Source organism: Chlorocebus sabaeus, chromosome 14 (assembly GCF_047675955.1).
Source record: "Chlorocebus sabaeus isolate Y175 chromosome 14, mChlSab1.0.hap1, whole genome shotgun sequence".
NCBI classification, from domain to species: domain Eukaryota; kingdom Metazoa; phylum Chordata; class Mammalia; order Primates; family Cercopithecidae; genus Chlorocebus; species Chlorocebus sabaeus.
In genome coordinates, this window is record NC_132917.1 from 36,264,379 (window position 1) to 36,279,445 (window position 15,067).

Here is a 15,067-nt window from a genome sequence, read left to right on the forward strand (position 1 = left end):
TTGAGCAGATACAGACTCTGTCACTGCCTACTCAAGGAGGAGACCAGTCACATGGCAATGATTAGATACACACCTTCCTTCCAACCGGTCTCAGGCTCTTCACAGGCTGTATAGTTATTCAGAAATTTTTCATGAAAATCAACTGTAGAGTTTCTAGAATTAATTATTCTCATATACGTCAAACAGATCCATGGTTCCCAAAATTCTTCACAGTAACACATAAGACTACTTGTAGAGACAGGAATTGCATTTGACAAAGAATTACTGAATATCTATTCTACACTTCAAATATGATGGGGTTTGGTATAGACTCAATTGTGTCCTCTCCAGATTCATGTGTTGATGTCCTAACCCCTACTATCTCAGAATGTTACAGTATTTGGAGATATGGTCTTTAATGACATTAAAATAAGGTCATTAGGATAGACTCTAATTCAATATGATTGCTGTCCTTATAAGAGGAAATTTGGGGCCAGGCATGGTGGCTCACGCCAGTAATGGCAGCACTTTGGAAGGCTGAGGCAGGTGGATCATGAGGTCAGGAGTTCGAGACCAGCCTGGTCAACATGGCAAAACTCCATCTCTACTAAAAATATAAAAATTAGCCGGGCGTGGTGGTGGGCACCTGTAATCCTAGCTACTTGAGAGGCTGACACAGGAGAATTGCTTGAACCCAGAAGGCAGAGGTTATAGTGAGCCAAGATCACACCACTTCATTCCCGCTTGGGCCAAAAAGTGAAACTCCATCTCAACAACAACAACAAAAAAGCAAATCTGGACACAGACACAAACAGAAGGAGGATTAAATCAAAGCTCTCTGGAGATGATCATACTATATATTTGATATAGACAAAAAGCACAGAAATCATTGATTTAAGCAGGCTCCCTTACTCTCTTCATAACTGCTGGTACTAGACCTCTTAAGAGTTTGAATTTCCTGGGAAAGCATTGAAAGCCGATCTGACTGTGTAGGGGTTTCATCATCTTCTGGGTCCGGTGATTCCTGCATCATTTCTTCAATTTCTTCAATAACCTTCGAAAACATACATACCACTGTTAATCAAATAAACAAAAGGAAAATGATCTAGCTGGAACACAGTGCTCACCTAAGGCACCCAGAGCAGAAATGCACTGAATTCTCCATTAACCAATGATGTTCAGGTGTGGATGCTCTGAATAATCAAAATTTTGACTGTAGGAGTGAACATGGTTTATCAAGAAAAAATTACAATATACTAAACACAAACCTAAATAGAGTTGGATTTACTATGTCCATCATGGTTCAGAAGGCCCTAACATGTCTTGCAAAGTCTAGGAAATCGTGCTACAAACACATAATAATTTACTTCAGACATGCCAGAACCAGATCACAGAGTAATCATTAGAAGAAAGCAAATAACGGAAAATTTGCCGTAGACATACAAGTGCTCAATTTAAACATATCTCTTCAAAAATTCTGACATAAAATTTAGAAAATACAATAGTACAAAAAAAGTATATATAAATGGGAAATGACCTCCATGACAGCAAAATACTCTTTCAACAGCAGAAAAATAATTTTATATATTAATTCAATGAAAAATAAAGGGATTTTTTGAATTACTTAAAAAGTAGAAATCCAAAGAGAAAAATGCTGTGAAAAGCAGAAAAACTTCAGAAATACAATTTGCCTTGAAACAATGATCTACTGTCTAGTACAGTGCTGCTCAAATCTTACGACAGTATCTTGCCCTGTTCCAGATTCTGAAAGTTGAGAAGGATATAGAACTCAGCGAAAATGTAAAGGAAAGCCAGGAAAATTACTCAACAGTTAGAAAAAAGGAGCTAAAGTTAAAAAAAAAAAATTAAATACAATTAAATGAAAGAGTAAGACATCATGAGCATATTTACCATGCTTCATGAATTAAACGTTTAACAGGTAACATTTCCACCAAGGAAAAATAAAGGCAAATCTGAAGGAGATGGGATTATGTTAATTAAATAAGAGTCTCCAAAACAGGCAATATAATATGGCACAACGAGCCACTCAAGGATCCTACAGAATCTGTTATTCTAGCTCTGAAAAACAGGGAGAGTTTATGGTATTAGGCAGGTCAGTGAGGGGACAATGAATTCTCAAGGTCGTGTCTATCCCTAGATTACCCTCTACCTCAAAACAACCCTCCAACATACTATTACCTTGCTTTTTTAAGCACCACATTCTTTACACGCCTAGAACAATTCAACCACAAATATGACTAAGGAGGATCCAAATAACATAATTTTAATGTAAATTTTTAATGTACTCCTCTCCCAAGCTTGCCATAATGTATCTCCTTACTGACCTTGTCTTTCCAGCCTAAAAATAGAGTGTGGTAGAATTCACAGTCCAAGTAGCCATGGAACATTTTATTTCAGGAAGAAGTTCTGGATCACATTTCAACAATACAACAGAGGTGGGAAGAGTATTCAGAAAATGAGAAAGCTGATTCGACTGGTTTTAAGTGAATACGGGGTTGACCTTACTAGCACATTCCACGGGAATAATGCTCACTTCTTTCTGGGGCACACAATATGTTACTTTAATACATGCGAATGCTTTTTACCCAGGGTTTCGAAGATACTAAATAATTTCTACACAGATACTTGACAGTTTGTCCATGTTTGGGTAAATCTAAAGGAACAAGGAAATTCACAATATTTTCCTGGTTTGGGGTTAAGCAATAACCTTTCCTTGGTACCTTGCTATACTCTTCAACAAGGCCTATGTTGGAAATCTTCCCAACTCACATAATCCCTTCTGCTTCAGGTCACAAATACTTATTTTTCTCTGTGGAAGAGTTAACTACTAAGCCTGTATAACAAGAAAAAAAAAATAGGAAAGATAAGTAAACCAACAGCCATCATTTGCTGTCATAATAAGAAGCCATTTTTCAGCTCTAGAGTCTCCTTTCCTTGCGTTGCTGAGTATCTCCTCTATACCTGGTCTGCCGTGAAGAGGGGCTCATCACTAACACAGGAGACGATGATTGAGTGCATATCCAGCTGTTCTCTCAGCTCTTCATCATCTGACGTATCAAAGAGCAAACTGTCACTTACCTAAAAACAAAAATACCCACCATTAAAAGCAGGACATCCTGATCAAAACAAAGTTAACAGCTCTGAGTAAAAGAGGCTGCAGAGAAAAGCAACTACTGAGAGCTTTCCCGCGAGAGGGAGAAATTATTACAATCACTCTGTACCAGGCAATGAGTACATATTCATCTTGAACAGAAATGAGAAGAATGTAGAATATGAAATCGCTAAGACGCTGCATAAGGCTGCTATAAAAGCTGACAGATATGCAGAAAGAATACGGTATTCGTTAGCAAGTCATAGGGAATTTACAGCTAATAGAAGGGAGAATATGGGTAGGTTTAGCAATAAACAGTAAGACTGGTAGACGTTAACATTCTAAAGAAAACATAAAAGTTAGTTACTTGCAAACTAACTTCTGATATTTGAGTAAAAGATAATCAACTCCCTGAAAGGCGGGATCTGTCCACGAGCGTCACACTTAGCCCTTCCAATTGCACATTTCTTCTTAACAAAAACTAATAACCCTAGGCTCCAAGAACATCTTTAAACCTAACTGAGCTGGTGATTCACCACTCACCTCCTCACCATCTTCCACCCTGCTCTGTGCTCCAGGAGGTATGGAGGACATCAAAGGATGCCCTTGCTGTCTGGCTTCCAGGTGGGTTCAACCCTACTGGCAGACACTAGGAGACTGGACAGTGGGATGGTGAGGGCTAGGCATGTATTCTGCTGTCCTCCTCCCTGTCAGACTGTCATTTGTTGACTATGGCTCTTCACCAAAGCCATAGCTCTCATTAGCAGACTTCTCCCATACAGCCCATCTCAACAGTTTCTGGTAATCTCTCCCCCTCCTTACCTCTTCACGTCCAGGACAGCTAAAGTACCAGTTTCTGTTGCCAGCCTGGGGGACTGCACCACATCTAGTTAGTTTCCCTTAACTCTGCCCACACCAATACAAACAGCCCCCTTAATAATGACTTAGAGTTTAGTACCAGTACTGATTGTAAAAACTTGGTCTGAAAACACTCAGTAGATTAAAATGAACAAGTGAACATCTGTCTATCATCTACCTATCTGTTACGACACGACCATTCAGGTGCTGAATGGAACTGAAATTAGAACTCTATTCCTCAGGAAGGATTAGCACACACTGAGTTTCCAAAGAATAAATGGGCAACAAGAATTACGTTAGAAGCCACCATGTCATTCTATTACATAGTGTATAACTAAAATGATAAACTTTTACCTGGCAAAATTATTTACCCATGCAAAGGACATATATCTAAAGCTAAGGACACAATGGAGTGGATGTAGGTCCCTAGTGCTTCCCTAGTTCTTCATAACATGAGCATCTGGAGTCTGCAGGCGAACACAGCCTACAGAGTAAGAAACCTACAGGTGAGAAGGGCCAAGGGAAGAAGCACTGGCATGTCGACTTTCCAACATTAGACTGGGAGAAGGGCCCCATTAACACTGCAGGGTCCACCTACAACCCTACAGTGCAACTCCAGGCTCCTGCAAAGTAACGATATCCCTTCTCATTTTATTTCTTATTGCACCATCAGCCTAGCAAAGGCCTGGCCATGGCCTTCAACACCAGCATCATGAACTCAGAACACTATGTGGAAAAAAGAAGAATCTAAAATCTTCCAGGCAAGAAGAAGAAAAAAAAAAAAGTACATCACATTAAAAGGATCAGGAATCAAAATGTCATGTGACTTCTCAATAGCAACAATAGATGCTAGAAAATAATCAATGTAACTTCCATATTTGGAGAAATTGCATCCTAGAATCCTATATCCAGCTAAAACAAGTTGGCAGGGGCTTAGGATAAAGACATTTTCAGACATACAAGTTCTGAAAAAACTTACCTCTCCTGTGCCCTTTCTCAAAAAGCTACCAGAAGGAAAATGAAAAAGAAAAAAGACGTGGTCTAATAAACAAGTGACAAAGAGAATTCTCATCATGATAGTAAAGTGAAAATCCCAGAATGACGACTGTAAAGCTAAACTAGAGAGTAACACTCAGATGAGAATTGTTACTGCAGAGAGCATGGAGAAGAGGGAGAGGTGGGTGGGGAGGGAGAGCAGAAGGACTAGATAGATTACCTGGTGCAGTCCATTTACTAAAATGAGTTCTATGGCTCTACTGAGGCTGAACTGGTCAGCTAATTATAAACTAAATAAACCACAAAAAGGCAGTTAGTATCCTAAGAAAAAACCGAAGTAGAAAAAGAGAAAATCTAAATATATCAAAATAGGTCAACTGCACATTAAAAAAGTAAATATAAATGATGATTAATTCAATCCCAGATGTTGATGTAATTATATTGGGAAGATGGGGAAAGGGAAGTTTTTGGGAGGGTATGGTGTCAGGGGTTGGCAAAGGACAGTAAGAGAGCTAAACCTTCACTCTGGGTAGAAAATAAAGAAATAAAGTCTAAAATTGAGAAAATAATACCAAGTAAAATGGCATGAGCATGTTATCTGCTAGAAGGAATAGCTGATATTTAAAGCAGTCACCTCTGGTGAGGAGAAATAAGGACGAGGTAAGTGGAGCAGAGACTGCCTTTTCATTTAAGTCCTACAGTTCTAATTTACTCTTTAAACTATGACAGCTGTTCCTTTAACAATTTAGTGTTTAAAAGAAGGAGAAAGATCAAGAGACTAGGCTCTTGATGAGAGGGGATATATGATTTCAATATTGTAGAAGATGAAAACGTGGTACATTGTTATCACAAAGGCGTGTCGATACCATGGAGGAGACCTACCAATTAGCTTCATCGATCCTTACACTTCAAACACTTCACACCCCCTTCCCAATCACTCTTCCTATGTTTCAGCTTGAGGACCATGATTTTGTTTTCTTTTTCCCCTTCTGGCTTATAAATACTAAAAGTTTTAATTTTAAAATTAATCAGGGGTGGGCACAGTGGCTCATGTCTGTAATCCCAGCACTTTGGGAGGCTGAGGTGGGTGGATTGCTTGAGCTCAGGAGTTTGAGAACAGCCTGGGCAACATGGTGAAATCCCATCTCTACAAAAAATTAGCTGGGCATGATGGCACATGCCTGTACTCCCAGTTATTCAGGAGGCTGAGGTGGGAGGATCACTTAAGCCCAGGAGATGGAGGCTGCAGTGAGCCATGGCACCACTGCGCTCCAGCCTGGACAACAGAGCCAGACCATGTCTCAAAAGAAAAAAAAAAAATTACTGCTAAGGAAGCCCAGGTTGCCATGGCTCACACCTGTAATCCCAACACTTTGGGATGCCACAGTGGGAGGATCTCTTGAAGTCAGGAAATCAAGACCACCATGAGCAACACAGTAAGACCTTGTACAGAAATATACAGAAATATTTTTTCTTAAAATTAGCCAGGCATGGCAGTGCTCCTCTGTAGTCCTCGCTACTCAGGAAGCTGGAGCAGAAAGATCGCTTAAGCCCAGGAGTTGGAGGCTACACTGAGCCATGATGGCGCCACTGTACTCCAGCCTGGGCGACAGAGGGAGACACCCTCTCAATCTGTCAATCAATCAATCAATCAAATTGCTTCTATGGAAGATGTTATTACCTTTTTCTTATTTCTACTCTTACAGGTATAAAGATGCGTACAAAAGTCCCTGTCCTGAAAGAAATGTACAGGGAAGGAGAAATACAGCACAGAAGATGTTCTTAAGCTGAAATGAATGAGAAGCATTCTATCATATAAGCATAGTCAAGAATGGCACCAGATTTAGAATAGATTTATGGCCAAAACACATGAGTAATAACAGTAAACTATAATAATAAATTTCCATGACAACAGAAATGATCCCAGATCATCTTTCCAGAGAGAGAGCCAAGTCCATTCCCCACAGAGATGGCATATGCTAAGAGCTGGAATACCTTTCAGGCTTTGCAAACTAGCCCTGGCTGTCCTGGGTATCATTACTCACTCTTCCATTCGGCATAAATGTGCCTTCTCTTTGCCAAGCATTCCCATCACTCCTTCCAATGCCAGGGTTAGATACAGACCTGGTGGTACTGTTTCCCTGTATAAAACTGAAGATACATCAAATGGAAAAAATGTGCCCACGTAAGAATGTGAAAGATACCACTTGCCTTACTCTAAAAAAGACCTATCAAATTTAGAAGTGTGCCATCTTAATCTTCAATCAAAGAAAAATTTTAAACTGCAATCCAGCAGACTACTTTTCCTGAATGTTTTTCTCACTTTAATGCAAAAAAAATTCCTCATGTCAAAAAAAAAAAATTTCTATAGACTTTGTTTTATAAGTAAAATAATCTAAAGAATGCTTTCAAAAGGTAAATTTTACTTAGCTTAATCATCGCACGAATAGAGCACCAGGTGGCAACGGTAAATACAGTAACTTTGCCAGGTTAAAAAAAAAAATGTTTAATTATATGCTGTGTAATAGAATGACGTGGTGACTTCTTACATAGTCCTTGTTGCCCATTTGTTTTTCAGAAACTCAGTATGTGCTAATCCTCCCTGAGAAACAGAGTTCTAATTTCAATTCTATTCATCACTGGAATAGTCATGTCACAACAGAGAGATGATAGGTGAATGACCACGTGGTTCACTTTCATCTGCTGAGTTTCTCCAGGTAAGGCTGTTTTTGGTTTTGTTTTTTTTTTGGGACAGAGTCTCACTCTGTCACCCAGGCTGGAGTGCAGTGGCGCGATCTCAGCGCACTGCAACTTCTGCCTCACAGGTTCAGGTAATTCTCCTGCCTCAGCCTCCCAAGTATCTGGGATTACAGGGATATGCCAACACACCCAGTTCATTTTGTATTTTTAATAGAGACAGGGTTTCACCGTGTTGGTAAGGCTAGTCTCAAACTCCTGACCTCCGGTGATCCACCCACCTCAGCCTCCCAAAGTGCTAGGATTACAGGCATGAGCCAACACACCCGGCCGGTAAGGCTTTTTAATGTCAGTACTAGCATTAAACTCTACATCATTACTAATCACTACCGTGGCTATATCACTACCCTGGCATTGAAAATAACATTCAAAAGGCAGCAAAAGGGAGCGACTTCCAAGATGCAATCTAAGAACAATACAAGATATACAGCAGTCCCTCAGTATCCATGGGAAATTGGTTCCAGGATACCCCAATACCAAAATCTGCAGATGCTCAAGTCCCTTATATAAAATGGGGTAGTATTTGCATATAACCTGTGCACATCCTCCTGTAAGCTTTAAATTATATGTAAATTACTTACAATTTATACCTAATATACTTACAATTTAAACCTAATACAAGGTAAACGGTTTATAGTTGTTATATTGTATTGGTTTTTTATTTTTATTATTTTTATTGTCGTTATTTTACTGTGGGGTTTTTTTTTCAAGTTTTTGAATCCACAGTTGGCTAAAGCAGCAGATGCGAAACCAGGGGATACAGTGCGCCCACTGTACATTTAGTCAATGCAATTGGATTAATGTGTCTCATTCATGCTGCTAATGGGCCTGTCTTTGAAACTATGAATGAAAACTCTTCTATGCTATTTTTAATATGTCAAAAAAGTTGTACCCATGGACTGGTTTCGGTGCATTCTGCATTATTTTAAATAATATAGAAAATTTTTTTTACAACCTTTCTATCATGATCTCTGGCCCTACAGTTTCACCAAGAAGGCTACTCACTTATTCATTCAATAAACAGGTATCTTCATATTTACTATGTGCCAGGAACAGTATAGTTACTATAACAACAAATATAAATACCTGCCGGGAAGTCACAATCTAGTGACACACCCAGAAACATATGATTAACAAGAGAAGGCGGTGGTCATTTTAGAGACAGGGACAAAGTGCTCTGGGTACTAGCACCCATGAGACAACAAGGCTAAACCCCATGGCACAGATAATAAGTCCTTTCCAAGTTCACAGCCCCACAAGTGCCATCAGTTCCCACAGAGCGGAGTGTGTTCTTCCGTGCAGGGATTTAGGCCATGGCTAAATGACCATCTGTCAGAGATGCTGGAGGTGGGGATTCCCCCCAAGTGAGAGGCTGGATTAAGTGTCCTTTAAAGCCCCTTCCAACTCTAAAATTATATAATTCCATGAGATCAGCGAAGGCTAAAACAGTAATAGGAAGCTTCAGAGAGGAAGGGAAACTTGAACTAAGCCCAAAATGATAGCCAGGACCTAAGTAAACATAAGACAGAGCAAAAGATCCCTCATTTTGTTCCTTTTCATTAAATGTATGCCAGGTCAGTCTGCAAAGCTTAATGGGATTAATGATTGGCACAGTCAGGAAGATTTCCATCACTACTGAATACTGGGAAATATAGCCAGAATTCTACATTTTACTAGAAAATAATAACAGTAGGCTTTTCTGATTACATATATAAGAAAATCCTTTTAACAAAACATTAACAATACTATTTAAAATACTGACAGGCCTACTGCACTACACTCCCAATAATCACATAATTACACTTAATGAAATACAGAGCACGCAAGATCTGGCATGAGTTTACATTATTATTTGATAAGGAATTTAAACAGCCTGAAATTTAGATAATTTGACTATGTTTCTCAACAGCTTTAAACAAAGTTAACACTGTGATTTTGCATTTCAAGTAATTGTCTGCCCTTTTCTGCCCCCAACCTGTCCTATCACTTGTGCTCACACTTCTTAGTCAAGGCATCTTCACTTTATAATACCAGGACATACACAGGAGCCCTCAAGAAAGATAAGTTAGCCAAGACCATATTTAAAAAGCCAAGAACTAAAATATCTTTTAAAGGTTCTCCAGTAGTCTCCTGACAACATACGATGTCTAGCAGGTTACTACACTCATTCAAAAGTTAACTCCATGTTGAGATTCCAATACCCTCAGTATATTAAACCAAAGGCCAGCATTTTTACTGAGTGTTTCAGTGCATCGAAATTGTACTGAGCGTTTCAGTGCATCATCACTGCCAGGCGCAGTGGCTCACGCCTATAATCCCAGAACTTTGGGAGGCCAAGGTGAATTACCTGAGGTCAGGAGTTCGAGACCAGCCTGGCCAACATGGCAAAACCTTATCTCTACTGAAAATGCAAAAATTAGCCGGGCGTGGTGGTACATGCCTGTAGTCTCAGCTACTCAGGAGTTTGAGGTGGGAGAACTGCTTGAACCCGGGAGGCAGAGGTTGCAGTGAGCCACTGCACTCCAGCCTGGGCAACAGAGCGAGACTCCGTCTCAAAAAAAAAATTGCGATAGAAATTTAGCTACACATACAAAAGTGAGTGTGCTGGAGAAGAACTGGAAGATGTGCCAGCGAGGTAATGGCCCTAGAGCCAAGACAGCAAGACAGAGCCACCCCAACTGCCATAAGTTCGGAAATGAGAGGCAGGTCAATGAATCTGCGTTAAGCAGAAATGCTGCTGTTCTAGTTATATTACCAGCAAGAGTTATTCAAACTCTGTTGGTTCAATTCCTAACTTACCCCTTTTTCTGAGAGGTTCAGAGTAAGCAAGTGCAAGGTCCTAGTATGCGATGACTTCCAGTCTACAGGCATCACATTCCCATAATTATCCGTCAGGGCATTCCAAATCCTTAAAAAGAAGAAAGCTACAATCAATTAAAATTAACATTCTGTACGTCTTTCTTAAACAAATATTCAGTCAAAGATGATCACCAAATGTCAAAGGAGAAAAACAGAAAGCACACTGTTTCTCAGAAAAACATCAACAAAGTAGAGTCTCCTGAACAAAAACTAGGTGAAAAATCACAAAACTGGGCTGACAAGAAGTCCTAAGGGAAGGTGAAGGCGTACAGAAAACTCCCAATAGGCAACAGGCAACACTTGCATTGTATCAGGTGCTAGGCGCTGTTCTAAGCAATTTACATGTATTAACTCATGTAATCTTCAAAAACAACATTAGAAGGGGGAACCATTATTATCCTCATTTTACAGATGAAAAAACTGAAACACAGGGAGGGTAAGAAATGTTTCCAGGGTCACATGAGTAATAAATACAACTGTGCATTACACTTCTTTTTCTTCTGTAACTTCAAACACACAAACCATTTCGAAAAGTGAAAAATCTCTCTCAAACAAAAAGTTTGTTATCTTTTCTGGAGAAAGAATTCACTCTCGATGTGAGAACAGGATTTAATGTCTAATTTGTAATAAAGAAGCTAAGCACTAAGGCAGATACGATGAAAAGAAGGAGGAGAGGGAGTTCACAATAAAATGCACACAGGCTCTATCCAATACAGTTACCTGACCTTATTACCCAACAGCATTACAGGGAGGCAAGAGGGTAAAATGGAAAGGGCATTTGACTGAGACTAGGGAAACAAACGCTTGTCTCCATCCTTCTTCAAACAACGAGTTATTGGCCAAGCCCCTTAACCTCCCTAGGTATCCTCTGCCCTTCTATAAATGAGAGACCTGGGCAAGAAGCAGACACTCCTTCCAGCTCCATTACTCTAAGCATTAATTCAAAAGAGTTGTATTGAAGAGAGTCCCAAACAACACCAGATAAGAACACCTAACTCAAATTTCATGACCAAAATTCAGGTTTCAATACTAAAGTAATAATCGGCACAATAAAACACGATGTTTTAAGAAAAATTAAAGTTCAGAGATGCAATTGACTTGAAATCTAATTGGGATAAGTAAAGTCAAACACTAAGCAGATGAGCTACTTACTAGCTAGAGGTATACACAAAGATGTCACGTAGAAAAAACACCCTAAAATGTATATTAGGTATCTAATTGTGAATTCCTTCCAAGTGTGTAGACACTAAGATACAAAAACAATCCTGGTTGGGACATAAACATAAGAATGAAATTTTTTTTAAGTTCCGAGATACATTGCAGGACACCATGGTGATTTGCTGCACCTATCAACCCGTCACCTAGGTATTAAGCCCAAGAATGAAAATGTTAAAATACAGACATAACATAGTTAACAAATAGGGATTGGGCGCTAAAAAGAAGCAGCAATAGGACTGCAACTGCTAAAAGCATAACATCCCAAACGATGTTTGGCTTTAAAATGCACATTAGGGACAGGCCTGGTAGCTCATGTCTATAATCCCAGCACTTTGGGAAGCCAAAGTGGGAGGACTGCTTGAAGCCAGGAGTTCAAGACCAGCCTGGGCAGCAAAAGGGAGACCCATAGCTCTACAAAAAAAAAAAAATTGAATTGGCCAGGCCCATGGCATGTGCCCACAGTCCCAGCTACTTTGGGAGGGTAAGGCAGGAGGACTACTTAAGCCCAGGAGTTCAAGGCTACAGTGAGCTATGATGGCACCACTGTACTCCAGCCTGGGTGACAGAGCAAGACCCTGTCTCTAAAAATATATAAATAAAAAATAAAATTAGCCTCAATAAAAATGTGAACCCAAAAAGCTCTAGAGAACTAACTCATTTACCCAGCAAATCTCCCATATGCATGGTCCATTCCTATTCTCCTCTCTGTTGGAATCATATCTCCTCTAATGCCAATGAAGTAGAATTAGAGGCAATGTCTGCAGACTGCTAAACTTGCCGGGTTTCTGGCTCATACCCTCCTGGGTAAGAAATTTTCAAACACTGAATAACTGACTGTATAGTCCATTTTCATGCAGATGATAAAGACATACCCCAGACTGGGAAGAAAAAGAGGTTTAATTGGACTTACAGTTCCACATGGCTGGGGAGGCCTGAGAATCATGGCGGCAGCAAGGGAAAATGAGGAAGGAGCAAAAGCTGAAACCCCTGATAAGCCCATCAGATCTTGTAAGACGTATTCACTATCACGAGAATAGCACAGGAAAGACCAGTCCCCATGATTCAATTACCTCCCCCTGGATCCCTCCCACAACACGTGGCAATTCTGGGAGATACAATTCAAGTTGAGATTTGGGTAGGGACACAGCCAAACCGTATCACTGACTATAGAACTAATCCTGGTCAGGAACTTGAGTAGAATACACAAGCAGGTGAAGACAATCCAGAATTTGAGGCATTTGCTTTGTCTGCTTATTCGCTCCTTCTTAAACGAGGCTATAAGAAAAAGGCAAATGGGAAGGAATACTTCACTTAGAAGCACCTGTCGGTGACTTTGCTCTTCCAAGAAAATGAAAGCCAATTAACAGTCTCCACCAAGGTCAAAACAATGGTAGTTGGAAGGACATAGAGGCAACTCTAGTGAAAGATTTCTAGAATTCTGCAGTCAAGACATATGAACTGCCTTCATCTTTATCATAAAGCATTACAACCAGTTTTAAACAATGGCCAGGAGAGCTCTTTTGCAAGGAGGTCAAAGTCCTACCAACATTGATTCCTGCAGAATACTCTTACAAGTAAAACCTCAGTAGGTAAGACAATCCATATTTAACCAAAACAAAAGCTGAGGCTCAGAGAAGTTAAATAAAGTGCCAGGGGTCAGGGAGGGTTTTGGGGTGATTCAACCACATTACATTTATGGTGCACTTTATTTCTATTATTATTATGTCATATCTAATGAAATAATTATACAACTCACCATAATGTAGAATCAGTGGGAGCCCTGAGCTTGTTTTCCTGCAACTAGATGGTCCTATCTGGGGGTGAGGGGAGACAGTGACAGATCATCAGGCATTAGATTCTCATAAGGTATCTGCAAACTAGATCCCTCACCTGCGCAGTTCTAAATCCTATTAGATCCTACCTAATGCTGCGGCTGATCTGACAGGAGGTGGCTCAGGTGGTAATGCAAGCAATGGGGAGGAGCTGGAAATACAGATGAAGCTTTGCTCACTCACTCAACCACTCACTGTTGTGTGGCCCAGTTCCAGTACTGGTCTGTGGACCAGGGTTTGGGGACCCTCTGACCTAAAGCACAGCAATATCTGAGTAAAACAATTATCAATTCTATCTAGTGAAAAGGGAACTGGAACAGACTATCAAGCAATGCTGAGTATGTTTCTGTAATATAAAAGGGACAATGCCAGTGATGACCAGCTCCCAACTCCTGAAAAAAAGAGATTTCTTATGCATTCCCAAGTCAAGAAACATGAATTACCACCAACATACCATCTACTAAATACCATTAACAAGAGCAACAACATATTTTTAAGCAAAGGCTAAAATAACCTACTTTCCTGACAGTCTAAGTGAAATAAAGACTTGTAATGATCTACATACAATCCTCTAATTGATTTAAGTCAGCTACTCTTGATAAACCCAAATACATAATAAACCTACACTAATTTTTAAATCCAGAATGTGTCCCGGGTTTAGTGATTCAGAGTATCTAATTCTACATATTCATAAAATTATCTTCTCTTTGGAAACAGGCTTCCAAAAATGTCATCTTTTGCTACTGACTGCATGCACGTGTGTGTAAAATCCAGTTATAAATTTTTCCCTTCTCCACACCTGGGCAGAACACTGTACAGAGGAACCAATAAAGGAGATAATCTCCAAACACAGGTGGGCCTGCGCCACTGCTCAGCCATGTTTACAGGCCCCACTCCCAAAGCTGTCTTTTCAAGCTTCCTACCTTATTCCTGATAAATCTGTTTGTTTCAGAGAAGAAAGGAGACAATCAGGCTGGAAACTCCTTTCCATGCCTGTAACTCCTGCCCTGTCTCTCAAAACTTCTTCCCTAACCTCTAAGAGTCTCTCCATCCCATTAATGCTCTGAAAATCCATTCCTTCTCGTGTCCTCATTTTTGAGACAAAGTCTCGCTCTGTCACCCAGGCTAGAGTGCAGCTGTGCAATGACGGCTCACTGCAACCTTCGCCCCCCGAACTCAAGTAATCCCCCCACCTCAGCCTCCTGAGCAGCTGGGTCCGTGGGACCACAGGCATGCGCCACTGGACTCCATCAATTTTTTAAATTTTCTTGTAAAGACCAGGTTTCACTATATTGCCCAGTCTGGTCTCGAAATGTTGGAAGCAAGCCATCCTCTCACCACAGCCTCCCAAAGTGCTGGGATCACAGGTGTGAGTCACCGCACCCAATCTTATTCCACTCATTTTACCTTCAGCCTCTCCGGAGGCTCCTTTCCCCCTATATACACAACATGCTCA

General features: G+C 40.2%; 1 protein-coding gene across 8 annotated transcripts in view; it reads right to left on the reverse strand.

Moving 5' to 3' along the window:
• FEZ2 (fasciculation and elongation protein zeta 2) overlaps positions 1–15,067 on the reverse strand; it is a 67,615-nt gene that overhangs the window by 51,201 nt on the left and 1,347 nt on the right. For all 8 annotated transcript variants that reach the window (XR_005243297.2, XR_492472.3, XR_492471.3 and 5 more), the window contains exons 2-4: positions 10,502–10,610; positions 2,962–3,078; positions 892–1,033 (exon numbers count right to left, since the gene is read on the reverse strand). Coding sequence is in view for 2 of the 8 variants with exons in the window: in XM_007970969.3 (XP_007969160.3) it covers positions 892–1,033; positions 2,962–3,078; positions 10,502–10,610 (368 nt within the window). In the remaining 6 variants the exon portion in view is untranslated. The remainder of the gene's footprint in view (positions 1–891; positions 1,034–2,961; positions 3,079–10,501; positions 10,611–15,067) is intronic.